General features: G+C 49.3%; 7 protein-coding genes across 7 annotated transcripts; 3 read left to right on the top strand and 4 right to left on the bottom strand.

Moving 5' to 3' along the window:
* The first annotated feature begins 6,404 nt into the window (after positions 1 to 6,404).
* F5Z01DRAFT_557835 (P-loop containing nucleoside triphosphate hydrolase protein) lies at positions 6,405 to 7,355 on the top strand. The gene is made up of 2 exons (XM_046260681.1): positions 6,405 to 6,669; positions 6,723 to 7,355. Exons 1-2 carry the CDS (start codon positions 6,594 to 6,596, stop codon positions 7,334 to 7,336), a joined length of 690 nt encoding a protein of 229 aa, XP_046119722.1. The 5' UTR covers positions 6,405 to 6,593; the 3' UTR covers positions 7,337 to 7,355.
* Positions 7,355 to 8,767, bottom strand: F5Z01DRAFT_557830 (AhpC/TSA antioxidant enzyme-domain-containing protein). The gene is made up of 2 exons (XM_046260680.1): positions 8,166 to 8,767; positions 7,355 to 8,114 (listed from the first exon to the last, which is right to left on the bottom strand). Exons 1-2 carry the CDS (start codon positions 8,517 to 8,519, stop codon positions 7,374 to 7,376), a joined length of 1,095 nt encoding a protein of 364 aa, XP_046119721.1. The 5' UTR covers positions 8,520 to 8,767; the 3' UTR covers positions 7,355 to 7,373.
* A 668-nt stretch (positions 8,768 to 9,435) lies between these two features.
* F5Z01DRAFT_673085 (uncharacterized protein) lies at positions 9,436 to 9,882 on the top strand (the record flags this gene model as incomplete). The annotated part of the gene is made up of 2 exons (XM_046264894.1): positions 9,436 to 9,594; positions 9,652 to 9,882. 2 exons carry the CDS (start codon positions 9,436 to 9,438, stop codon positions 9,880 to 9,882), a joined length of 390 nt encoding a protein of 129 aa, XP_046119720.1.
* F5Z01DRAFT_699611 (uncharacterized protein) lies at positions 9,834 to 11,837 on the bottom strand (the record flags this gene model as incomplete). Its single annotated transcript, XM_046266391.1, has 4 exons — positions 9,834 to 10,414; positions 10,462 to 11,328; positions 11,362 to 11,746; positions 11,799 to 11,837. 4 exons carry the CDS (start codon positions 11,835 to 11,837, stop codon positions 10,059 to 10,061), a joined length of 1,647 nt encoding a protein of 548 aa, XP_046119719.1. The 3' UTR covers positions 9,834 to 10,058.
* Positions 11,838 to 12,416: 579 nt separating this feature from the next.
* F5Z01DRAFT_652148 (ABC-2 type transporter-domain-containing protein) lies at positions 12,417 to 17,693 on the bottom strand. Its single transcript, XM_046263266.1, has 3 exons — positions 17,606 to 17,693; positions 13,093 to 17,555; positions 12,417 to 13,042 (listed from the first exon to the last, which is right to left on the bottom strand). The coding sequence occupies exons 2-3, from the start codon at positions 17,215 to 17,217 to the stop codon at positions 12,515 to 12,517; spliced, it is 4,653 nt and encodes a 1,550-aa protein (XP_046119718.1). The 5' UTR covers positions 17,218 to 17,555; positions 17,606 to 17,693; the 3' UTR covers positions 12,417 to 12,514.
* Positions 17,694 to 18,504: 811 nt separating this feature from the next.
* Positions 18,505 to 20,321, bottom strand: F5Z01DRAFT_699609 (uncharacterized protein; the record flags this gene model as incomplete). The annotated part of the gene is made up of 5 exons (XM_046266390.1): positions 19,832 to 20,321; positions 19,536 to 19,772; positions 19,320 to 19,428; positions 19,146 to 19,263; positions 18,505 to 19,081 (listed from the first exon to the last, which is right to left on the bottom strand). Exons 1-5 carry the CDS (start codon positions 20,003 to 20,005, stop codon positions 18,505 to 18,507), a joined length of 1,215 nt encoding a protein of 404 aa, XP_046119717.1. The 5' UTR covers positions 20,006 to 20,321.
* A 1,848-nt stretch (positions 20,322 to 22,169) lies between these two features.
* F5Z01DRAFT_619777 (cytochrome P450) lies at positions 22,170 to 23,932 on the top strand (the record flags this gene model as incomplete). Its single annotated transcript, XM_046261108.1, has 4 exons — positions 22,170 to 22,368; positions 22,427 to 22,843; positions 22,901 to 23,260; positions 23,313 to 23,932. 4 exons carry the CDS (start codon positions 22,170 to 22,172, stop codon positions 23,930 to 23,932), a joined length of 1,596 nt encoding a protein of 531 aa, XP_046119716.1.
* Between the last annotated feature and the right edge of the window lie 70 nt (positions 23,933 to 24,002).

The following is a 24,002-nucleotide window of genomic DNA, read 5'->3' as shown; positions in this document are numbered from 1 at the left end:
TCGGAGCTCTTCTATCTCCTTTTATTCCCTAGTCCTATACTAATCGAATACCTTTACCTTAGCGTGTCGTGGGTAGTCTACTAACTAGTATCTACGCCACGTCTTCTAGTCTCGTGCGCATACTTCGGGGTATTTCGCTAACTACCTTAGTATTATATATCCTATGCTAGGTTCTACGTATATATACTCATAGAACTCCGCCTTATATTTTTCGTATAGGTCGTTAATAACGCGGGTAGCTAGTCCCTTAATTAAGTAAACTTAATACCTTCCTTTATTAAGTATATATATTTTATAAAAATAATATATATAAGAAATCTATAAGAGTTCGTAGTATTTTAGTATATCTAGGTATATATATAGGTCGTCTCCTAAGACTATTCTTCGGTCTATTACCTAATTAATTCCTCTATTTAGCGTCTAAGCGGGGATAACTATCTAGAGATCTTCCCCTTACGGTAGAGGGTCGTACCGATCTATTACTACCTTTATCTATTCTCGTGGGGTTACTCGTTCGTGTAATAGGTTAGTTTCGAGTATCCGTTTCTTTTATAAGAGCTCTTCGCCGCTATCTATAGAGTTAGTATCGGATAATTCTTTATCTACGTTATCCGGGTACTGCCCTAGTCCTATAGTAACTTTATGTATTATAGCTAGAACGCGAGACCCGCGTAGTGCCTTAGGGAACTATCCTAAGTTTTCCTTACTATCCCGATAGGTTAGGTAGCTATCGTCGTAGTATCCTAACTAGTATAACGCTTCGTAAGGTACCGGTTACTTTCTTACTTCTTCTCCGGCCTTCCTTATTTCTTCGAGGAACTTCTATCGTTCCTTCTCCCTAGAGGATACTATATTTTATAAGGGGCTAATATTATATCCGGACCTAATTATATTTAGCTACTTATACTTACCTTTAGGGACTAGTTTCTAGCCCTAGCTTCGTTCCTTCTTTAGGGAACGGTATTCGCGCGTAAAGTATCCCTTCTTACCGTAGTTATAGTAGGTAAGGTTCTTTTTATCTATCGCGGCGAGCTTTCGTCCTATCGCGTCGAGATCTATTAGTCCCGTATAGGTTCCGCCGAGAGCTATACTTTAGTAAAATCGCGGTCGTCCTATATTAAGGTAGATTCGGTTTTTACTATTGCGATCGCGGTTTAAGGTATTAGTAAAGTACTATCCCTTCTTCTCGCGTTATCGCTCGAATTATCGGTTATCGATCTTAACGGCTATCGCGATATAGCTCGCGAGGGTAGCGGGTCGGTCTTCCTTATATAGCTCGTCCTTAACCTCGTCCTTAAGACCTCGGTAGAAAGAGGCTATCTTATCTCCTTCACTCTTAGTAGTTCTAGACGCGATTTAGGTGAATAAGGCGCCGTAATCTAAGGCTAACCCTCTTTATTTTAATGCTTCTAGCTAGTTCTTAGCTAGGCGTTCTTCGTCGATAGTCCCGAAGGTCGCCTTTAATATTTCTTTAAAGTTATTATAGTACGCGAAGATATCTTTCGTCTCTTATTTTCGGTATTAGTAAGTATTAGTTACGAAGTCCCTAAGAGTAGGTTCGAACTATACGAGAGCGGCTCTTAATAAATATCCTACCGCGTAGCGTACTTTATCTTCTTCCGTACGAAGGATAGATAGGAAGTACTATTAGTAAGCTCTAACCTAAGTTAGGAACCCTTAAAGGTCCTTAGTCGTACTATCGAATAATCCTAGTTAGCGTGGCTTTATAATCTCTCTTAGGTCCTTGCCGGTAGCCTATCAAATAATATTATTACTCACGCTATTTATCTTATTTCTTAGCTAGGCGGCCTAATACTATTATAAGGTTATTCCTTCGTAGAAGGAACGGTAGGCTTCGTCGTACTATTACTTATCGCGGGCCTATATATCGAGGACTTACCGTAGCTACCCTTATAACTCTTAGATCTACCCCTTAAGGATCTTCGTGTCCTCGTTATCGGACTCGTCCGAGTCTAAGTCTATAGACTAAGCTATTTAAGAGGTCTTAATATACTTAGCCGTAGCTTTACCCTTATCGGTAGACTTAAGGGTTATCTTAGAAGATTCGCTAGCTATAATATCGTATTACTTAAGTACCTTAATATAGTAGTATATTAAATAAGAGCTATTAATATATAACGTTTAGGTTAGGCTAGCTATAGGGTAGGTAGATCTAAAGTTAGTTTATAAACTAAGTATACTAGGATATTATTAACTTAAGCGGTCGGGTTATAGTCTATATACGAGATAGTAGATCTTACGTAGATAATTATATTAATAGCTAAGGAGCTAGTAGAGACTAGCTATAATAAAGCTAGGCTTCCTATATACTAAGTAAATATTATATAGTCGACGATAGGCGACTATCGTCTACGAGCGCCTTTATAGTATAGTCGACTATAGTCGCTAGTCGCTTATAGTTATTTATTCTACGTGGTATACGGGTAACGTATAATAAGAGGAAAAAAGCGGGGGGCACGTAAGAGGCGCATGCGGTTGTATGTCGGGTCGTAACACTCTTAAAGTATCTATTAATAATACTTTACCCCCCGAGAACGATTATCCGTCCCACGAAGCCCTTATTTAGGCCGCTAATATATAGGTAGCCGCTAGAGGCTATATATTTATAAGCACGAAGTCGAAAATAATATCGAGCGGTCGGCGGGTTATATATATTAGCTATAATCGGCGAGGAGTAAGGCTAGATATATCTATTCCGCGCGTATAGAATATAACCTCTAAGCGGATAAGATATAAATTCTCGATCCTTATAAAAGAGTCGCTTAATAAGTCGGTCTAGCGCCTTATATATCGCGATAATACTAAGTTTAGGTATTATAATTATAGCCCTAGTATCGATATTACGGCCTATTTAATCTATCGCTAATTATCCGATACCGATAGATCTATAATTAATAATCTCGCGAGCGTTAGAGTATAGCCGAGGGATATTCGGACTTACTTACGCACGTAGTTTAATATACTAGCGACTTAGTAAGATATCTATAATTATATTACGCGAGGTAAGAGAGAACTTTAAGAGGGGGAGAGTACTATATACGCGCTAGCTAATAAACTCGAGAATAAGGGCTTTTAGAATCGTATCCGGTTCGATAATACTAGCTAAGTTATAGCTATATTATTTACGTATCTAAAGTCGATAGGGTACTTAAGTATATACTTAGATACCTTTATTCTTAATTATATATATAAGACTAATAAATATCGGATACCCTTACTCGATATAGTTAGCGTTAATACTTACTAATAGTCTTTCTATATCGCCTTTATTTTCTTTAGCGGGGAAGAGGAAGAGGACTATATATAAGCGTTAGACCGGCTACGCTCGATATACGAGACCTACGGTATAAGGCTACTAATTATTATCCTTACCGATCACTACCTTACCTATATAAATATTATAGCCTCTTACTTCCCTAACGCGGTATCTTTATTATACCTTTAGTATATTAATAAGGTAGTCCTTTTATATTACTTACCGAGCTTTAAAAAAAAAGGTATTAGCGCGCCGGAGGGCTAACTTATATAGAAGGATTTCTATAAGATATAATATAAGCTAATCGCCTCTATATTTAACGAAACCTTTAAGTAAAGGCTCTAAGCTCTTAGGGATCGTTATACTATAATATATACTTAAGAGGTTTATTATATTATAGAAATCTAGCTCGACCTATATAAAGAGAGGCTTATAAAAGCCTAAGTTAATAAATATATATACTTCGATAATATAGTTATATCCCGTAGCGAGGGTATTTACTAGCTAATTAAGATCTATCTTAATATAAGCTAGCTAGATCTTTTTAATACCTAGAAGTTAATTAAGCGCGTAATTATTAATTAGCTAGCCTTACTTCGGGAGAATTAAGTTAGGTAATAACTTCGTATACTTATTAAACTTAATAAGAGGCTATATAATACCGTATACGGCTAGATATTATACGAGGCGTTATAGAAAGTTAAGGACTAAAGGAAGTTACTTATATTAGGCACGGAGCTTCTTACTTATATAGGATAATTTATATCGTTACTCGGACTCCCTTACGCTTATATACTTAAGCCCTTTATATAAGAATAGCGCCCCTTCTTATTAGAATATTTCTATATATATTAATACCTTTAGCGAGAAAAGAGGCTATAATTCCTTATCGAGCTATAATAATAGTTTAATTAGGCTATAGCGCGATTAACGCTATTAAAGATAAGTACTTACCGCGAGCTAAGCGTATTTAAAGCTATTAAGGAAGCCTCTAGGGCACCGATACGAGCTAGGGTAGCGCTTATATACTTAGCGTATAGTAAGGTTAGCTATACGAAGGTATTACGGCTATATCGCTTACGCTATATATATATTATACTATCGTTAATACCGGGGGTAGCGTTAGTATTAACCTTATTATAACCTTATAATAACCTTACTATACCGCCGCTGCCGCCGCTAGTATTATTACCGACTTCTTTAATAAAGTTCGTGCTAGAGCTAGTATTAAGGCTTAAACTAGCGCTAGAACTATAGCTAGAGCTTACGCCGGAACTATAGCTAGAGCCCGCGCTAAAGTTATAATTCCGCTATAACTATCTATACGCTATATATAAACGATATATTATTAATCGAGAGGCCTAGTATAAAGGGCTACTATAAGGTAGTATAAAGATTAACTAGCTATATCGGAAAGCGATAGGCCTATTATTACGCTTTAGTAAGAAAGTATATAAATATTATCTTAATTATAAGCGGATAAGTAAGTAATATACTATAAGAAAGCTACGTAAGGATTAAACTAAGGAAGAATAAATAGCTTATTTAGACTAAGAAAAGAAAGAGGATAAGCGAGTTAAGGTTTAGGTTATTATTAATATAGCTAAGGAAATAGCTAGCGGTAGATCTATTTATAGATAAGGGATATAGGATTTTTAGGATATAGCGGAGAGGGATATAGAGGAATAATAAATATTATACGAGGTATTATACTTAAATTAAGCGAAAGGCACGTTTAGTAATAGCTTTACTAATAATATCTTTAATATCTTTAATAATAATATTATTAATAATAGCGTTATTAATAATAGCGTTATTAATAATAGCGTTATTAATAATAGCGTTATTAATAATAGCGTTATTAATAATAGCGTTATTAATAATAGTATTATTAATAATAGCGTTATTAATAATAACGCTAGTAATATCTTTAATAGCGTATTTAAGTATCGCTAATAGCCTTATATACAAAATTAATTCCTCGCGCTTAAGACCTTTACCTTAGCCTATATTTATTATATATAACTTACTACTTAATTACCTACCTAGCTTCCCCTTTTTATTTACTTCCGCGATACCCTTATATATTAGGATTACGATTAATTTAATAACTTAGTCTAATAATTAAAAAATAAGATCTTTTTAGCGTAATAATTATAAGCTAGTATATCCTTTATACTAAAGCTAGGTAGCTAGCCTCGCTTACGTTCGTCGGATACTTAAAGAAATTAAAGATATAGCTATTCGTAATTACTAATCTAAGCCGGGTTATTAACTCTTAGGAGTCTTTTTTAAATTTATATTTAGCGATAGTTCTTAGTATTAGCTTTAATCCGTCTCTTTATTATAAGACGCGCTAGCTAGGTCTAATAGATCTAGGTTTGTATCGGAGTAAAGTAATAAGTTAATATAAAGAGCGAGGATTTATACCTTTTTTTTTTAGTTCTATTACGACTTATATATATACCGTATTATAATACTATAAGCGAGGGGGCCGTAATAATAATATACGTTTCTTTATATAGCTATTACGAATAATAACGCGATATAATTAAGCCTAAATAGGAAATTCGTAGAATAAGAGGCTATAAGTTCGAATTAAATAAAGATCTTACGATATTATTTTTTTAATAAGAACCGCTATTAAGGTAGAAGTTATAAGGCGTTAAAATAGTATAAGTTAATAATAAAGGTGCCGGGCTATAGTGGCCGTTGCTTATATAAGGAATCTTATTTGGGCACCTAGGTGCGATACTTATTTAGGCACCTGGGTGCCCGCCTATGGGGCCCCGCGCTAGGGTGGCGAGGACAAGGAACAGAGTGCAGGGTCTATTTGTCGCCTGTTCCCTATTGAAGCTGCTGGCCTGTGGTATCGAGAGAAAGATTAAAATCCAGCTTTACACGATTTATGCTTGTGGGATGCCGCGCTATGAATGAAGTGGGAAAATCATTGGCAATTGCTCGCAGGTATAAAGGAACCGCCTCGTGAAGCTGGCCACCATCATGTGCAGGAAATAAACTGGGTATTGGAACTTGAAATACGCTTCAGTGCGATTCTCCGTGTGTAGAAGACGCTGAAGTTCATCATAACCTTGGGAAAACATCATGGACCACGTCTGTTGATGAGAGCTCGTACAATCGAACCTCCTTGCACTGACATCAAGCCGCATCTGGTGGAGCCCCTGTGACGTGGGGGCAAGCCTGGGCTTCTCACTCTTCCAACCTGAAGACTTCAATAACTTCAAGCTCAATTCATGACAGCCTGAGCGCGCAAGAACGAGACATCAGGAACCGTCGAGAACGAGCATTCATTGCCATGGAGACCCAAACTCGAAAATTGGTGGACAAGGTCCTCAAGAAACTCCAGGATCTGCCCTCAGACAAGCGCTTCCGTATGTCAATGACAGACCCTTTCTCATTCGAGGAACATGGCTGACAAGAACAGTCATTGGCATAGCAGGTATTCCAGGCTCAGGAAAGACGACTCTGGCCGATGTCGTCGCAAAAGCTGTCAACGAGGCTATGGACGATCCTCGAATCGCCCAGGCCATATCCATGGACGGTTACCATCTGACGCGAAAGCAACTCTCCGCCATGCCAAATGCTGAGGAGGCGCACGCGCGTCGGGGCGCGGCATTTACGTTCGACGTAGATGCCTACTTGGATCTGGTGACTGATCTGAGAAAACCCCCTACCAAGGCGATAGTAGCGCCGACATTCGATCACAGACGGAAAGACCCCATTCCGGGAGACATCTATATCGGCAGAGAGAACCGGGTGATCATTGTGGAGGGCAATTACGTTGCGTTGAACGAGCCCCTGTGGAAAGATGCAAAGTCTCTGTTTGACGAGGTGTGGTTTGTCGAGGTCGACTTTGAAGTGGCGCGGCGACGGTTGAGAGAACGGCACGTACGAGCCGGCATCGTGTCCACTCTGGAAGAAGGCGACAAGAGGGCGTTAGAAAATGATCTTGTCAACGGTCAAGAGATCCTGGACAAGAGGCTGCCTGTGGACGAGGTCGTACAGAGCAAAGAAGATGGGCAATGGGTACATGAATAGATGAACGCTACATAGACGCCGGATCAAATCCTCTTGTTCAAGCATCTTGCTTTGGTGCCTCGACCGGCGAGGTTGCTGCTGGTCCAACTCCGTTGAACGCACTGAGCTCACTCATCTGCCGCGCCATACTGTTCCCGGTCCCTTTTCTGCTCCTCGATGCCTTGTCCCATTTCTCTTCTTCCTTCTCGTTGTTGTGCTGCTTGGCACTCATGCCGAGAACCTCCATAAGCTCGGGCATTTCGCAGTGGTCGCGGGTGGATTTCATGCGGTGGCACCAGGTTACCCTCTTCTCCTCCACGCGTACCTCGTCATCATCGTCCGCGCCGCTCTGGCTCCTGCTGTTGCCGCCAGCGGCGTCGGGAGCCCCAAATTGCTGCTGCTTCTGCTCCTTGGGCGTGCCGATGGGGGTGACCATGTCTGCCGGCTCGAACAGAAATTCACCGCCCACCTGCCGCTGGTTCCCGGCCTTGAGCATCAGTCCCGACGGAATTGCTTTCAGTCCCTGGGCGATCCCGGCCATTGTGGACTGCAGCAGCGACTGCTTGATGTACGCTGGTTTGCCCCCAAGATTCAGCGTCTGCTGCATTCCCAAGGCATCGTACAATGATCGCTTTGGATCAGTATAGATCGGGAATTGGCATTTCGTGGTCTTTGCGTAGTCATCGATAAACGCAGAGTCGCCGCAACCAACGATGACGATAAACGTGCTCAGAGGCAGGGCGAGAAGGGAGTCGGGTGTGATCGTCTCGGACAGCGTTCGTATGTAGTCCTGGCACATCTAGAGGTGTTAGCTGCAGCTGAAGCTGGTCAAAGGCGTCTCGAAACCTACACCACAGTAGAAGTGCCGTATAAATATCACCATGACCCTGCGTGCAACGTTGTTGCCGCTGTAGAGTGACTTGAAAGCATGTGATCGGCCATGGCGATCCAGCACAATGTAATCTTCAATCTCCCTAATTGTGCCTAGCGAGGGAAGCTCATTGTTCGTCTTCACCTCACCCTCGAAATCGCGTGGGTTCTTTTTGTCAATGTCGATGAAAGACTGCCGGACCGGCTTGCGGGAGATCTTCTTCTCGGCGGCTGGTTTCTCGGAATTCGAGGCTGGGGCCGGCGCAGGCAAAGAGCTAGCTTCCACGTTGGGTTTCTCGTCTTGCACGGGAGTCTCCTCCTGCTTCTCAGCCATGGCGATAAAATGGTAGGGACGCTGGTTGAACGCTCAAAGAAGGGGATATTGCAACGACACGATGAGAAATGCACAAGGCAAGCAACCCAAGAAAAATGGCGAGCTGAATCGCCCCAGGTATCGTCACCCCGGATTGTGGGTTTGTCGGCGGCGGCTAGACCAGGTCCCAGGATGGCCGCGTACTGCGCCACGACGATAGTGGCCTTGGCCAGTTCAACCTTCGCTTCTTGCGACATGAATCTACCCACAATGTCAGATGCTAGTTGATTCACACAGCTTGAAGGTCATCTTGTATCTGATCTGGCTCGAAAATGATGCTGCTGTATCGACAGGGAAGCCAGACGACGACTACCTTATGCACCGGACCTATTAGTGAGGTCATGCCTCCAAACTCTGGAGCCTCGTAGGCGGTACGTTGGTTTGACTACCCTATATAGTCGCTAAGTTTCATGTTAAGGCCCTTCACCGTCAACTCCTGACGGAAATGTTAGACTTCTTACAATAGGTAACTGTGACTGGAGGACAGCTGCGGGTTTTCGGTATTTGCCCTTACAGTCACAATCCTTTCGGGGAACTCTAAGGGAGTGATTATTCCCAGAACTTCTTTTCTGTCATAGTGGCACGGGTTTGCGTTACGCTGCGTCCAAAGGACTGTGAATAATCGAGTGAAATAAACCCAGGACAAAACAAGTGCTCCCGTCCTTCGTCTAGTGAGTTACTATATTGAATGAAATTCTCTGTAATGCTCTCGTATGTTCAACGCAAGCTGTCCTTTGTCTCTATGTGTCCCACCACATCCAATACGTATAGTCTCAACGAAGGGTCAAATCCGACCGTGGGGCATTCATTACACCTCAAATTCTATCGTCAACCAAGCAAGCACCAACACACTCACACGGCACTTCCCATCATCGCCATGGATCCAGAACTTGGAGGCTTATTCTCAATAACCCTGTCCGATTCCGAACCTGAAGAGACGACCAAGACTGAGCCACCTCGCGATCGCACAGGCCAGTCTGAAGAAGCGTACCAAGCCGTGAGGAGAGACTATCGAGTCAAAGTTGAAAACGGAGAGGTCGGTTCAAACTGACGACCAGCAAATCCAAGTGACATGTCTCGTTGACATTTCTAGGTCCACAATATTGTCAAGTTGCCGGTTGAGAAGGGAGCCAAGAAGCACCAGATTCAGGACGTCCTGTACGCGGCAGAAGAATTGTACTTTTTCCGGCGATACAGTGAAGCCACAGACTTCCTCCAGCAAGTTCTGAAGCAGGGCGAAGGGCAGAGCCACGGATTTGATGAGGAAACGAGGGCTTTATTGGGCATGTTCCTCACTAAATGTCTGGAAAAGTCTGTAAGGTGATTGATTCTTCTTCAAATCACTCATGAACTTCGAGCGCAATGACAACGACGATACCTCCAGATACAGGATTGCAATAAAGACGAACGCGACCACAGGCAATATACTACATCCTAGCCTTCCAATCGATTGTCTGTCTGCCTTATGTCCCCGAGACGAAGCTTCCACCCTCAACAAGCCTACATCGAGTCTGTGAGCTTTTTCCCAACCTTGTTCATTTGTGGCATCTCAGGAGACATGGGGATGTGATCCGATAGCAAAGAATTTGATCCCAAGAATCCCGCGGCTTCTTGGGAGCATGTCTTGGAAGGCGAGGTTTCGTTGACTGTAGTCACGCTTTGGCTGTCTGTGACACCCTTGGACTGGCCATTCAGTTTCTCTCCAATCTCGGGTTGACGAGCTGCCTTAGCATCTGGAAGTCCGGGATTTATTGTCATGGCTGCCAATCGCTCTGTCATTCTTGTGACATTCGGCACTGACGTGGCGATATTCTTCCGTGGTACCGAGGGCGACATTGATATCTTCAAGTCTGCGCCTGTTGCAAGTCAGCGACTGTGGACCACGGCGGTATACCATACTGACCTGGGCGATACACGTGCTTTTGAACATCTGGATCTTGGCTCATGCCATGCAAAGGGACACGTGCGTCCTGTCGCCGCTCTTCCATGTCCTTCGCGCTGAAGACCCTCGAATCGAAGCCGCGCATTGAATCTGGTCGCCCGTGCCGAGACTGATGGGCAGTTTCACCACCATTCTTATCTCCAGAACATGAAGACATGCGTGCAATGAGCCCGAGTACTGTTTCCTTGCATTGGAAGGGATTTTCCCAGTCATTGTGATCCTGATCTTGGAACTGGCGCATAGCGATGTTGGCTATGAGGGCGCTGTGCTTCGAAAGACCCCCATGCTTGTTCGAAAGACTCACTACTTCCCTCAGAGCCGAAACTAGCGCAGCAATTTTCGTCTCCATCAAAGAGCCGAAGGCGGTGTTCTCCTCATTTAGCGTATTGATGTCGATCAGCGTGTTGTTAGTCTCAATTTCAGGGGCTGAAAGTTGGGAACCGAGAGGCTGAATGTCGTGGACAGGACGTGATTGAACAACCTCCTGCGCAGCATCAACCTCGAGCGGTGGCTGCGCCCCGTCCCTCATATTTTCCTTTATCTCGAGAAGGGCCTCTTGAAATCCCCTGGTCTGCTCTAGATTTCTGAGATAGATCCTGTACTTCTTCTTGTGCGTAAGTGTCTCGAAGCGGCAAACCCCTCCCTCTAGAGTTGGGGTCGAGATGTCTGTGATAGCATGACGCCGCATATCTGTGGCAGATGCCCAGAAGCACAGATATTCCATAAAATCATGCTCGTCCTCCATTGCGATCTCAAACCTGACTTGGAGAGAGCCACTGATGATACACTTGCCGCTGTAAACGATTGTGCGCAGCGGATTGTTTGGATCTGCCGCGCAGGTCCAAGCGCCAACACACTCACTGAGTTGCTGTGGGGTGACCGAGGCCGTGTGAACAGGCGGACGGGGCGAGGAAGTTGCAATTTTGCTGCGAGTGTCAGCGTACTTCGTAGAGAAAGATGAGGAAGAACATGTAGTACGGAGTAGCTTTTGCAACGTTCTGCCAACTAGAGTCTCCATGGGCAAGTCCACGTGTTTGGTACGCCTCGGCATCATCAATTGAGACTGATCAAAACCGTTAGCGACTGCGCTGGTAAGAAGTGCTTCAGAAGACATGCCTCCCCATCCTTGAGCGATCTTGGGAGGCTTCCTGTTGTGGACAAGATCGCTGTAATTATTTCCGCCACGACTGCTTTTATCGAGCGGGAGCTCTTCTTGACGGTATCGACCTAGGTCATAACGCATTTGCTATGATTTCTTGTTTAGTCTTCGAAAGCGTAAAGGTCACACTCATACTCACCGCCGCTGCAGCGGAAAGATTGCTGGCGAGATCGGCCATCCCGAAGTCTTGAGGCGGAACGTCGAGGCACACGAGACTGGAGATGCAAGAGTAAGGTAAAGTCTGGGAGAAGCGGAGAAGGGGCAAGAAGGAAGAGTGTGAAAGGCAAGTGACAAGTAAGGTAGGAGGAACCAGGGTCACATTCACCGTAAAGCACTGGCACCTGCTCCGGGTGCTGGAGGTAGGTCGGTGAGCTAGGACGGTGCAAAGGATGGGATGATAAAGTGCCTGGCACTCAGAAGAATCAAAACAAGGTACCTTAGGTACCTTATACCAAATCTGATATAATGGCCCGGGGAAGAGAGATGGAGCGAAGGCACTTCTATCCAGTCGTTCGTTGGTAGTATCCCATCGTCAAGTGCCCTCGAGTTCAACCAAAGGAAAGAACGACCAACCCTTCGCGCCATTATTACTCCCAACCTAGGTAAGGTTAGATACCTTGAAAAAGGCTCGAAAGGCGACACTTGAGTGGCGGGGCAATTTATCAGCACAAACAAACCCCAAAGGCAAACTCCAGTCATCTGCTCGTACTTTGGCTCGCTTTTAGACCTTCCTTCATGCACACTGTGTTATTCCGAAGGTCGAAATGCGCATATGTTGCAATATTATCATGTTATAATGCTCGCTACGAAGCAGATTCTGTCGCTGTTCTCTGCCAACTCCGGGTTCGCCAAGTTCTACTCCTCCTTCTTGCGCTGCAGCGACTTCTTGACTTTGTCGACCGCCTTTCCGAGACCACCAAAAACATATCCGAAACCAAAGCTCCAGCCCTTGACTCGGACGGTATAAATGAAAAAGTAAACAAGCGCCCAGTTCGAGATGCAAAAGGCGAGGAAGATACCAAAGTCTCTCCACTTCTCACTCGCCTGAATATTGAGGGTCTGCAAATACTGGTCACCGGAACCATATGGACAGTATTGGCACCCGCTGGTCGCATCAGGGTTCAACAGATAGCCACCCGCTTGCTCAGCAAACGATCCAGCATACCTCTGGCAGGTCTGGCCAGGCGGGGCATCAAACATGGCGGTCTCTAGCGAGGAACACTCCACGGGCTGATCATGGAGGGTCGCAGCGAGGATGCCACCGACCCAGTACGTCGAAGGATTGACGTAGTACATCCAGTACTTCCAGAAGACAGGGAGCGATGCGTATGGACGTACGACTCCGTTAAAGAGACCGAACATGACGAAGAAGAAAGGCAAAACCTGTCTCGAAGTTAGTCTTGCCATCAATCAGGGGGTTATTTGTTACTGACATTGGAGATGACAGTGAAGTTGGGCGCAAAAGCACAGATCCACTGCCCCCAGCTGTTCATGAAAAAGAACATCAATAGGGTCATCAAGAAGACGTAGCCTGATACAGAGCTCTCAGCAGGCAGGCCCGTTGCCCAGTACCAGAGCACCCAATACAACACGCTGGAAACGATTGCACCCGGAATCTCGGCGACAATATTGGCAGTGCAGAATGCGACCCAGCCATAGATGCGAGATGGATACTCGCGAGCCTGCCACAGTGCCAGGTTGGTGTAAAACTTGGGCACGACACCATTGACAATGGTTGGGGGGATGGTGACGATGAGGAAGCAAGTGAACATGCGGTTCTGCATGTCCTGGATGCTGTACCCGAGTTGCCAAAAGGTGAAGCCGTTGAAGATACCCATGATCACCGAGATGAAGAGCTTGCCGTACATGTACGAAGGATCGCGCCAGTACTGCCTGAACATGCGCTTCGTCAACTCGATTGTTTGGACAGCAACCGGAGCAGCGAACTCGGCAGCGCCCTTGCCATCGTTTTTACCTGGCTCATCAGCGACGGCGCGGCTGCGAGTCTGCTTGAGGCCGTCGATTTCCTCGAGAACAGCTTGCGCCTCAGGACTCCGGGCCCACTCCTCGTTCCAGTCGACTTTTGTGCCATCCTCTCGCTTGTGGGGTCGCGCGGCCGTCTCAAGGATGAACTCGGCGACATTCTTGTTGGGAGGGCAGACGGCGCCGCGGTTAGCAAAGTACTTTGTCACCTCTTGTCCGTTCTCCCCCATGGGGCCGAAGTAGAAGGTGTTACCACCGGGGTTCAAGGCAAGGACCATGTCGAACTGCTCGATAAGGACGCTGCTTGGCTGGTGGATGGTACAGATGATCGCTTGACCAGCATGACTGAGCTTCTTCAGGAAACGAACAATGGAGTAGGCTGACTGGGAGTCAAGACCGGAGGTAGGCTCATCAAGAAAGAGCAGGAGAGCTGGCTTCGCAGCTAGCTCCACACCAATGGTCAACCGCTTGCGCTGTTCGACACCCAGAGAAGCGACAATAGCATCTTCCAGGTCGTTCAACTCAAGCAAGCCGATAATCTTGTCAACATACGCAATCTTCTCCGCGCGAGGAGTGGCAGCGTCTTGGCGAAGCAGCGCGGAGAACTCGATGGCCTCGCGAACAGTCTGCGTGTGGTCGTGGAGGTCGCCTTGGAGGCAAAAGCCCGTGTTACGCTGAAAGTCTGCCCCAAGAGCCTGACCGTCGACGAGCATCTCGCCAGAGACAACACCTATGTTTTGACGCTGCGACAGCGTGTTCAGAAGCGTCGTCTTTCCCGCACCAGAAGCACCCATCAGTGCGACCATGACACCAGGCTTGGCGTACCCGTTGACCTTGTTGAGCAATTTGCGCTGTCCACCCATGTACGGCACAGACAGCTCCAGATCGCGCCACGTGAAGATCGACTTGCTCTCCGTCAGCTGCTCGAGAGCCTCTTCAGAAGCGACACTAGCATTGTCGGCCACAACAGTTGACGCAGAGCTGTTCGAGTTCTCCTCGTCAGCTGGCGCGGCTGCCTTTTGCGCTTGCTTCGCAGACTTGCGAGTCTTCTTGAAAAGCAGAGCGCCACCGCCGCCCTGCGCAAAGTTGATCACCTCAGTCGCAAAGACTGTGATGAGAATGTAAAGCACGGAGAAGGCGATGAGCACGCCGAAATTGCGCCACAGATTGGAGCGGCTGTAGTTGTACTGCGCCTGCAGATAATCAGCACCGGTCACTGATTGACCGTTGACACCAGCGCCGGCAATGGCGCAGCCTTGGTATTGAGGGTCGGCTCCTGGGCCTTGAGGGATCAGTTGGCTGGGCGCGCACTCCATGGTCTTTCCGACAAGCTCGTTGGTCAGCACACCCTCAAAGCTGTAGCTGATGGGGTTCACCCAGTATAGCCAGCCGAACCAAATGTACTTGCCCAAGAGTTGAGTCTTGGGAATGACATAGCCGGTGAAAATGATCAACAGGTTCAACGCAATGCCAGAAAAGCGAACAGCGGTATCGATTTCGGGCGAAAAGCTGGCAAACATGCGGTACAGCGCCGTGACCATCATGGTCGTGGTGAAGATGAAGAGCATGTAGATAAAGAACTTGCCCGCGTCTGCCGACAGACCGGTCATCCAGTACATGATGATGCCGAAGATCATGGTCTGAAACAAGACGACAGGGAAATCCAGAAGAACACGAGCGAGGGACACGGCCGAGGGGCGGTAGAAGGCATAGTCCTCATGGCGCTTGACAATGGCGCGACCAGAGACGGCCTTCATCAGCTCGGAGAGCTGCAGCCAACCCAGGAACAGGATCGAGAAGAAGACAGTACCACCGCGGGTGAACGCACCCTCGGTGTTCGAGGGCTGGCCGTAGAAGAGGGATCCGACAATGAGACCGTTGGATATGATGATGAAGAGCTTGGTCCAAAGTGTGGCCGTATCAGCGAGGAGAAGCCATCCTTCGCGCTTGGTGCAAGCCATAACCTGCTTGTAAAAGGGCACGGTGTATGGCGATTTCTCGGACACGTGCTTAGACTTGGACTCTTGCACGGCACCTTCGAAATCCTTGGTGTGCTGAAAGTCCGAATCATGCAGGCTTCGCTTGTACGATTCGAGATCTTCGAGCATCTCCTGGTAGTTGGGCGACTCGCGGAAGGCTCTTTCCAGCTCCTCGGCTGTCTTGGGCGCAGATTTCTCGAATCCAGGCCGGAAGCGACGCTCGTTGGGATCCGTGACAGCGGTCAAGAAGTCGGCGGTCGTCTGACGTTCGGGGCACTCGAAGCCAAGGTCGATGAAGTACTGCTTCGCTTTGCTGGCGGGGCCCGAGAAGATTTGGCGGCCGTCGTCAATGACCAACACCTTGTCCATGGTCTCGTAGATGCCCTCACCCGCCTGGTACAGGGTCACGAGCGTCGTTCGGTTGCTCACATCGGTCATGATACGCAGTGACCTGGCGTAATCGAGCGCGGTCGACGCGTCGAGGCCTCGGGTTGAGTTATCCCAAGCAATGACGGCCGCTTTGGATGCAAGAGTCTCGGCAATGGAAACACGTTTCCTCTCACCACCCGAGACACCGCGCGTGTATTCATCGCCGACTTGGGTATACTTGGTGTGGCTGATGCCAAACATCTTCATGAGGGCATTGGCGATGACCGGAATATCCTCCTTGACCGCCTTCTTGCTCTTGTTCATGAGGGCAAAAGTCAGAGTCCGCCACACGCTGAGGGTCGCAAAGTGAATGTCGTCTTCATCGTTGTAGACGACCTCACCTCGGTACAGCTTCTTCTGCTTTTGGGCGTCGATGCCGCCGTAGGAGACATTGCCCCCCACCGAGGCGTATGACTCGCGATTGTTGCTGACTGTCTTCAGAAAGGTACTGCAGCCAGAGCCAGGCCGGCCGAGGACGAGCATCATCTCGCCGTCACGGACGCAGCCGGTGAAATCGTGGATCAGAGTACGCGTCTGCATGCCCTTGGGACGGAGGAAGGGGACGAACCTGGCCAACAGCTTGTACAGGTCGGGTCCAAATGTGCCTATGATGGCGTCCGGCACTGTTCGCACGAAAGTGGCCTTGCTACCAGTGCCCTTGACTGTCAGATTCTCAAACATGAGGCCGACCTTTTTCATGGAGCCAGCCTCGTCTGTCCGCTTCTCGAAGTACCCCTCGCGCATGAACGCGCCGAGCTCGAAATCGGCGTCATCTTCGTCGTTGTCGTCATCGCCAGCGTTGCCCTCCTCGTCGCGTTCGTCCTTCTCGGAAACGTGGCGGCCAGCTTCGACATCAGGTTCGCGCATTGACCTCCGCGATTGATCCGCTCTCGATGGGACAGCGCTCGATCTGCTTCTCGTTGCTGTGAGAGGCCGACTATGTTGTGATCCGCCAGTCCTGCTCTTGTGTAGTTGCATGAGATTGTGCCGGAGAGCCTCATATTCGTGGAGTGCTTCATCTTCGGTCACGTCTTCCACTCGACGCTCCCCCCACGTCCCTTCACCACCATCGGCTACATATCGCTCGTCTTCGGGTTGCGGCTGGTGCGTTTGCATGGACGATTCAGCCCTTCGAAGGGCATCGCCATCGACACCACTCCCCCACATAGTGAAAATATGTCAAGGTCTCAAAAGATTGATGGCACTTGTTCTGTCGAATGAATTTGATGTGCTGGAAAGGAAAGAAGAGAACAAATTCAAAGGTGACGAAGTTCTAGGAAGAAACGCAGAGGACTGCCAAACCTCACTGAGCAAGACGACAAACAAGGTGCTGCCGAGCAATTGACTATTATACACTGGCGCGGGAGGGAGAAATTGCACCTGGATTTGGAACCCGCCTTTCTGGCGACCGTACGGAGTATCAACGAGCATCATTAATAATGTTCGTTAACTCCGCCGGAGTGACGGTCGACATGGACACGGATGGTGACTTCATCTCGGGCGCCCTCAGAGTTTAGCGCAAGGCACGCAATGCAAAGTGGAGGAGGTTGTATACTTCTGTATGCATCTCGCTGACGGTATGGAGTACCGAGTGAGCTAGCTCCACCCTCGAACAAAGCAACGAGTCAACCGGGGGACACTGATGCAGTGAGGATTGAGTCGTTTCTTGCGTCATCCATGAAATTTTCAAGGCGACCCTTTTTTTTAGTTTTCACTACGTAGCGCGCCACGGCCTTGCCGGCTGATTGGCTTCTTATCGCTGGATCGCCGCTACTTTAGCGCGCCATGTCAAACTTCTCCGTAAGTCACACGAAGACACGATCCAGGACCAGCAAAGTCTCCCCTTTTCGGGGTCTTGTAACCGAACCCCAAGTTCGCGTTGGGACTGGGACGCACGAGGCGGCAGTCAGCAAGCGAGTGGCCCGGTCTTAAGCCAGCAGATTCACCATCACAAGACTTGAGCAATGGAGAGGGCCGAAACTTGCAGCAGTGGTGGTATAGGAGATAACGCAAACGCCGAAAGATCAAGGAGGAATGCGTCGGGGACGCATGCAGGTGGCTGACGCGGATCGCGGATCCGTTGACTCCTGGCCGGCGGGACGTAGCGGTGCCGCTGCTCTTGATTCTTAATAATCAATTCTTCGTGGGCTACGTACGTATCAGGATGATTCGATAATGGGTCAGGATGGCGACAGTACGGAGACCTAATCAAGCCGTCGTTATCACGGTCCCCACATCGACGGCCCTTGGATTAGTCAATCGGTGGAATTCGAGACCGTCTGACCAGCACAGACAGATACAGGGTAGTCACCTCCGGAGTATGGAGTCTGGAGTCCGGACTCCGGAGTATGAACAATCATTCAACACGTCTCGTTGCGCGTCGTCCAAGGAGTCTTCAATTCCCTCGGACGCTTTTGGCGACAGCCTCGACCGAATATGTCCACCGCACCTCTTTCAATTGTTGATCGTGTACGTCTTGGTCACGACGATGCCCTGGCCACGGTGTCCGTTGCCTTCGGACGGTTGACGCCCACGATGGGCTGAAAGCCCTTGTGGCTGCTGATGCCGGGCTTCATGTCGATATGCCTCCCCCAAAATCTCTTCATCCGAGGTGTTCGCTACCGTGTCGCTCGATCCGCCTCGTCCAACCGTCGTCTGGTTGGCCCCGCTCTTGATGCCCAATTTGACATCAAAGCTCTTGTTGTGGCTGCTGCCCTTGCTCTTGTTCATGTTCGCCGGCAAGACCTGCCCATCCTTGCCAATGTAGCCGCCGCCAATGGTTCGAAGTGCGACACTCGACGAGCCTTCCTGGTCGCCAGACTGTTTCTGATAGCCTGACGACGACTGCTCATTGTTCAGGCGGCGCCACACGCGCCTATACAGTGGCATGCAGACGGGGATACCGATGCAGATGAGTGTAACAGCCATTTCAACCGCCGACCAGACGATCAGGCCGACGCTGTCGTACAGATAGTTGGGCGTATACAGCCCCTCCACGGTCGTCGTTCGCTTGATGCCGGCGGCAGCGGCTCTGTGCCAGGGTCAGCCTCGAAGCGAAACATGAAAAAGGGGAAGAGTTGGTGGTGGCCGCTTACACTAGACCCAGACTTAAACTCAACGCAATCGTGTACTTCTCGCGTCTCGGCATCTGAAGGTCCCAGACGACCGGCCATGGCAACAGGGCAAAGTACGCATCGACGAGGATGGTGGTGACTTGTTCATCGGGTCAGCTGGGAAGCTTTGCAGACGAACGTGTAGTGATGCCTTACCGCAGAGGATGTATGATGTCGGCCTCGTGTCAATGGGACAATGCCCCCCTGGAATTCGCTTGTCGTACACAAACGCCAAAGGGACGCAGGAGAGCCAGAAGCAAAGCAACTGGGCTAGAGAGCAGAGTGTCAGTCAACGACATCTTCCACTGTTCAGGGGGCCGCAGGCCTCTCTCTCGGCTCGGATCACTTCCCAATGGCGGCAGCTACGCACACTCCCATGGCCACGTAGACGGAGATTCTGTGCCATTGGAGCGACACAAGACGCAATAAAAACACGCCAAGCGATGCTTTCGCGATGGACATGCCGATAATGGCAAACCCTTGCCCGATGCATTCGTACAGCGTCGCTTTGGTCACTCGAGCCATGTCATGCTGCAGATACTCGATCTGAACGCCAAAGCCAATTTGCGCCGAGAGTTGTACGAATATGATGAATATTAGGAGGAACACCTGCATCGACAAGTCAGTCAGTGCTGCCCTAGGCGTCTTGTCCATCGGAGGTATCGTACAAAGGCGACGACATAGATGTGATCGTCGAGTCCGTATGATGAAAGGCAGACCACGCGCGTGTAGATTCGCAAGAGGAGGAATAGGAAAACGAAGGCTGTAAACGTCCACATAACAGCCATCGCCCAATGCGCTTCGCCTCCCATCCCCAAGGGGGCGGGCTCTGGAGTAGCCATGTTGGTCCAAAACCAGCAAAGCTACGGAATGGAGTCGGCCAAAGAAGAGTCTCGGGGTGTTGAAAGGAACCCGAAGACTTGGTGGGCTTGTTTTGGACACTCGAGGGACCGAAGATTGGGCGCGTGTTCAGTTGCAATGACGGCAGTTGTCATGAGGGCATACACGATGTCGCTCGAAGGTCTGGTCTATGTCGCGCAGAGCTGACCTATAATAGGAGAGATCAAACTGCAAAGTGACAATTTAATAACGTTACTTTACAGAGCGGATGATCGACAGGTGGCTTCCCAAGACGTGGGCGCGGTGCTCTGTCACTGCCGCGAGCCGCAGGTGCCAGTCTCGCCTCTTCGACCGGGCCCAACAGGGGAGTGAATCCCGCAGTTGCTTGGGTATTTAGTTGCCTGGCACTCGGAGCGGCGTACAAAGAGACATGTCACAACGGCTCCCCGACATTTATGACAATTTACAGTCTCCCGCCCCTGGAAACGGGGAGCAATTCCCAGCTCCGCCAACCTGGGACCTGATTTGCCTGGCTACGCTCCGTCTGACAGCAAGGTCCACCGCGGTGACCACTGACAGGCTTGGTTGAAGCTAGTCTTTTGCATCCGAGAATGTGTTGCTCCAGTCGCGAGCCTCAGAGAGAGACGTGAAGGCGCAGGACTGCCCTAAACACCGCGCGGTGTTTGGTACCTGGGGAAACCAAAAGCCAGCACTTCGATACTCCTTAATCAGCCGAGACAAGAGGCCATTTACTCCAGGAAAGGACCCAGTTCAAGAAGTTTCAGATGGGTCGCGCTTACGCAGCCTCGGGTTCGACCCGCAATCTCGTTCTGTCCTCAGGGCCCGCCAATTAATAAGTAAGTATTATTATTGAAGTCAGTCTGGAGATGGTAGGTCCTGAGAACAACACGATGGCATCTTGCTCCTTGCAGTTGCCAAAGGCCGCTGTGAAGATTATATTCCAAGAGTCCCTCAGACACCGCCTACATGTACGCAGCTCGGCTTTCTCTCCCTTCCTCGCACTCAGAACTAGGAATGGATATATTCTCGCGCTCAAATCTCCCACGACGGTTCAGAGTGACTGGTCACTTCTCAACCACAGTTGCTCTGCAGAAAGCGGAGTCTCCAGCGGAGGAGTCGAGGACTGTACCTGTGCCGTGCGGCGAGGTTTATTAGGTCAACAGTCGGCTATCGCGTGGTGTGGATTGTGGTCTGTGGAGCCATGATCATGTCGAGGAACAAACTTACAGTCTTACAGACAACTTGAAAACAACCGCTGACCGCAGTTCGTGGTCCGGGGCGAGAGCCGGCCCATGGACCACGGTCCATTATCTTTCGACAGCGGTACGGCGCGGCCGCCGGCGGCATTCCCGTAGATAATTAATTCTAAGCTTGTTCAGCAAGGACCAGGTCCCCTACGCCCGGGACCAATCCAATGAATAGACTTCTCTCAGGCCCCAGAAAACATGCTCGATCCCTGTTGTGGGCCTGTGCCCTTGGTCGATAAGCACTAATTATCCTAGCATGTCTGCACCTTTACATTCCTTCAACGGTGGTTGGCTCGTGAACCTGGAGTACGTACGTACCAGGGTTCGAGGGTCCCTGGGCAACATGACAAATATTCAGGCAGGGTTCCTGGAAATGATCAGCTCTGGCAATGCTTAGTTCTTCCTCTGCGAGACAAGAACTGTTGCAACTTCCAGTCTTCATGCAAGTGGTCAGCACAACAGAGGCGATGCCGACTGCTTGAGCAACGAGATCTTACGTATCTGCTTGGAAGATACCTCGTTGCTGTTGAGCTATTCGACACATTGTCGACTCGCTTGCAATGAGCAGAGTCCACCCTGAGCGTTACATGCACGCCAAGGAGAGTTACATAAGTTAACCAGCGAGCTGCATGATGAGGGGTTCTATGTAGCAGGCAGGGGGGAAATATGTGTCCCTCCAAGGGGAGGCGTTCTGCATCTGGCTTGCGTGGTATGCAGGATGGCCTCGAGGTCTTTGAGCCACAGTCTCTCTGGAGTTTGTTATCTTCACGTGGGAGCTTTGGGAAACTTTTCTTCTCCAGCCTTCACCCTGGACGCCAATCCGGTGGAACAGTCATATTGTTTCCTCAACCCGTGGCACGCCTGCAAGTAAGGCTCTATCCTCGTCTCGGCCGTTACAATGAGCTCCGTTGCGTCGAGCGGCTTCGCGACAGCGACGCCAGAGTCCTGGTACGATGACTGGCAGCCCATCCTCAACGACACAAGATTCCAGCTGGCGAGCGCTGTAGTCTTGGCGCCTGCCGTTGCTGTTCTCCTCTGGTTCATCGTCGCCTACCAGACTTCGCCCTTGAAGAAGTACCCGGGCCCATTTCTGGCTGGTGAGTAGCAGCACATCACGCGCATCTGACAAGGTTGGCACTGATCCAAGGGAACCAGGATTCACCAATCTCTGGCGACTGCGTCAGGCCATCTCGGCCGATTATGCTCCTCGCATGAAGAGACTCCACGAGAAGCACGGTCCTGTTGTCCGCATCGGCCCCAACCTGCTCGACATTGACTACCCCGAGCTGTCCCGCACCGTCTACAACACGGATGGAAAATGGAAGAAGACAGACTTCTACAAGAACAGCAGCTCCATCATCAATGGAAAGATTACGTATCACATGTTTAGCGAGGTCGACCAGGTCGAGCATGCCCGTCTCAAGCGTCCCGTCGTCCGTCACTACTCGGTGCCGAGCGTGCGGGCCATGGAGCCTCACATGGACGCCGTGATCCAAGAATTCATCGACCATCTTCAGGCACGCTTCGTCGACACACGCGCCGAGTGCCCGCTCGGAGAATGGCTTGCCTACTGTGCGTTTTGCCATGCCCCGTTGAAAGGCGAGAATATCTGCTGACCGCCCTAACTAGATGCCTGGGACTTTCTCGGCGCTGTCACCTTTAGCCAAAAGTTTGGATATATGGAGGCCGGCAAGGATTTTGACGGCACCCTCAGCGTGGCCGATCAGTCCATTGACTATCTCGGCATGTGTGGGCAGATGCCGTGGCTCGACCACGTCCTCGACAAGAACCCCGTGTACCCCCTCGGTCCTCCAAACATCTCCAACGTCACGCGCATTGCCGTGGAGAACATGACGGCTCGTCTCAAGGGCGAGGACAAGAACTTTGCCGAGGAGAAGCCCGACTTTCTGCAGTACTTTATTGAGTCCAAGGATACCCACCCCGACGTTGTCAATGAGGGCACCATCATTGGATACCTCTTGCTGAACTGTAAGATGATCTCCCAGTGGCCCCTATGGGACGTACCCTGACAAACTTGCAGTAATCGCTGGAGCCGACACGACAGCCATCACCCTCAAGGCCCTGTTCTACTACTGCCTCAAGGATCAGCAGGTCTACAACAAGCTGCAGGACGAGGTGCGCGCTCGCTTCGAACCGAACAAGCCCGTCCCCATGTCCGAAGCCCGACAATGTCTCTATCTCGAGGCGGTTGTCAACGAAACGTTGCGTTTCCACCCTCCCGTATCCATGTGCATGGAGCGCATCGTGCCCGAGGGGGGTCTCGCCCTCCCCGACGGCTCAGTCGTCCCAGAGGGCTCGTGCGTTGGCATGAACCCGTACATTGTCGGACGCAACAAGGGCATGTTCGGGCAGGACGCGGACACCTTCCGCCCGGACCGCTGGCTGCAGCAGGACGGCGAGACGGAGGAGCAGCACAAGGAGAGGATGCAGCGCTGGGGCACGGCGCAGCTGCAGTTTGGCGGCGGGTCGAGGATTTGCCTGGGTCGGAACATGAGCATCATGGAGGTCTACAAGGTTGTGCCCACGCTGCTCGCCACGTTTGACATTGCCCTTACCGACCCCAACGAGGTCTGGTGGACGAGCTCGCGGTGGTTCTACCGCACAAAGGGCATCAAGACTACCATCAGGCCGCGAAAGTGAAGGCAAGAGGGTGGCTGGGAACGAGGCCAAGGGCGTCCAGGATATATGAATGGCATATGGAGATGACAAT

The sequence above is a fragment of the Emericellopsis atlantica genome (assembly GCF_019669845.1).
Source record: "Emericellopsis atlantica unplaced genomic scaffold F5Z01scaffold_9, whole genome shotgun sequence".
Lineage (NCBI taxonomy): Eukaryota > Fungi > Ascomycota > Sordariomycetes > Hypocreales > Bionectriaceae > Emericellopsis > Emericellopsis atlantica.
This window is presented reverse-complemented; position numbering and strand designations above follow the sequence as displayed.

Bases quoted from the DNA above. Each gene is read 5' to 3' on its own strand.
- F5Z01DRAFT_557830 (XM_046260680.1), bottom strand. From the start codon at position 8,519: ATGGCTGAGAAGCAGGAGGAGACTCCCGTGCAAGACGAGAAACCCAAC. The intron at 8,115-8,165 runs GTAGGTTTCGAG...TAACACCTCTAG, and splicing joins TACGGCACTTCTACTGTGGT to ATGTGCCAGGACTACATACG.
- F5Z01DRAFT_652148 (XM_046263266.1), bottom strand. From the start codon at position 17,217: ATGTGGGGGAGTGGTGTCGATGGCGATGCCCTTCGAAGGGCTGAATCG. The intron at 13,043-13,092 runs GTCAGTAACAAA...ACTTCGAGACAG, and splicing joins ACTTCACTGTCATCTCCAAT to GTTTTGCCTTTCTTCTTCGT.
- F5Z01DRAFT_557835 (XM_046260681.1), top strand. From the start codon at position 6,594: ATGGAGACCCAAACTCGAAAATTGGTGGACAAGGTCCTCAAGAAACTC. The intron at 6,670-6,722 runs GTATGTCAATGA...TGACAAGAACAG, and splicing joins GCCCTCAGACAAGCGCTTCC to TCATTGGCATAGCAGGTATT.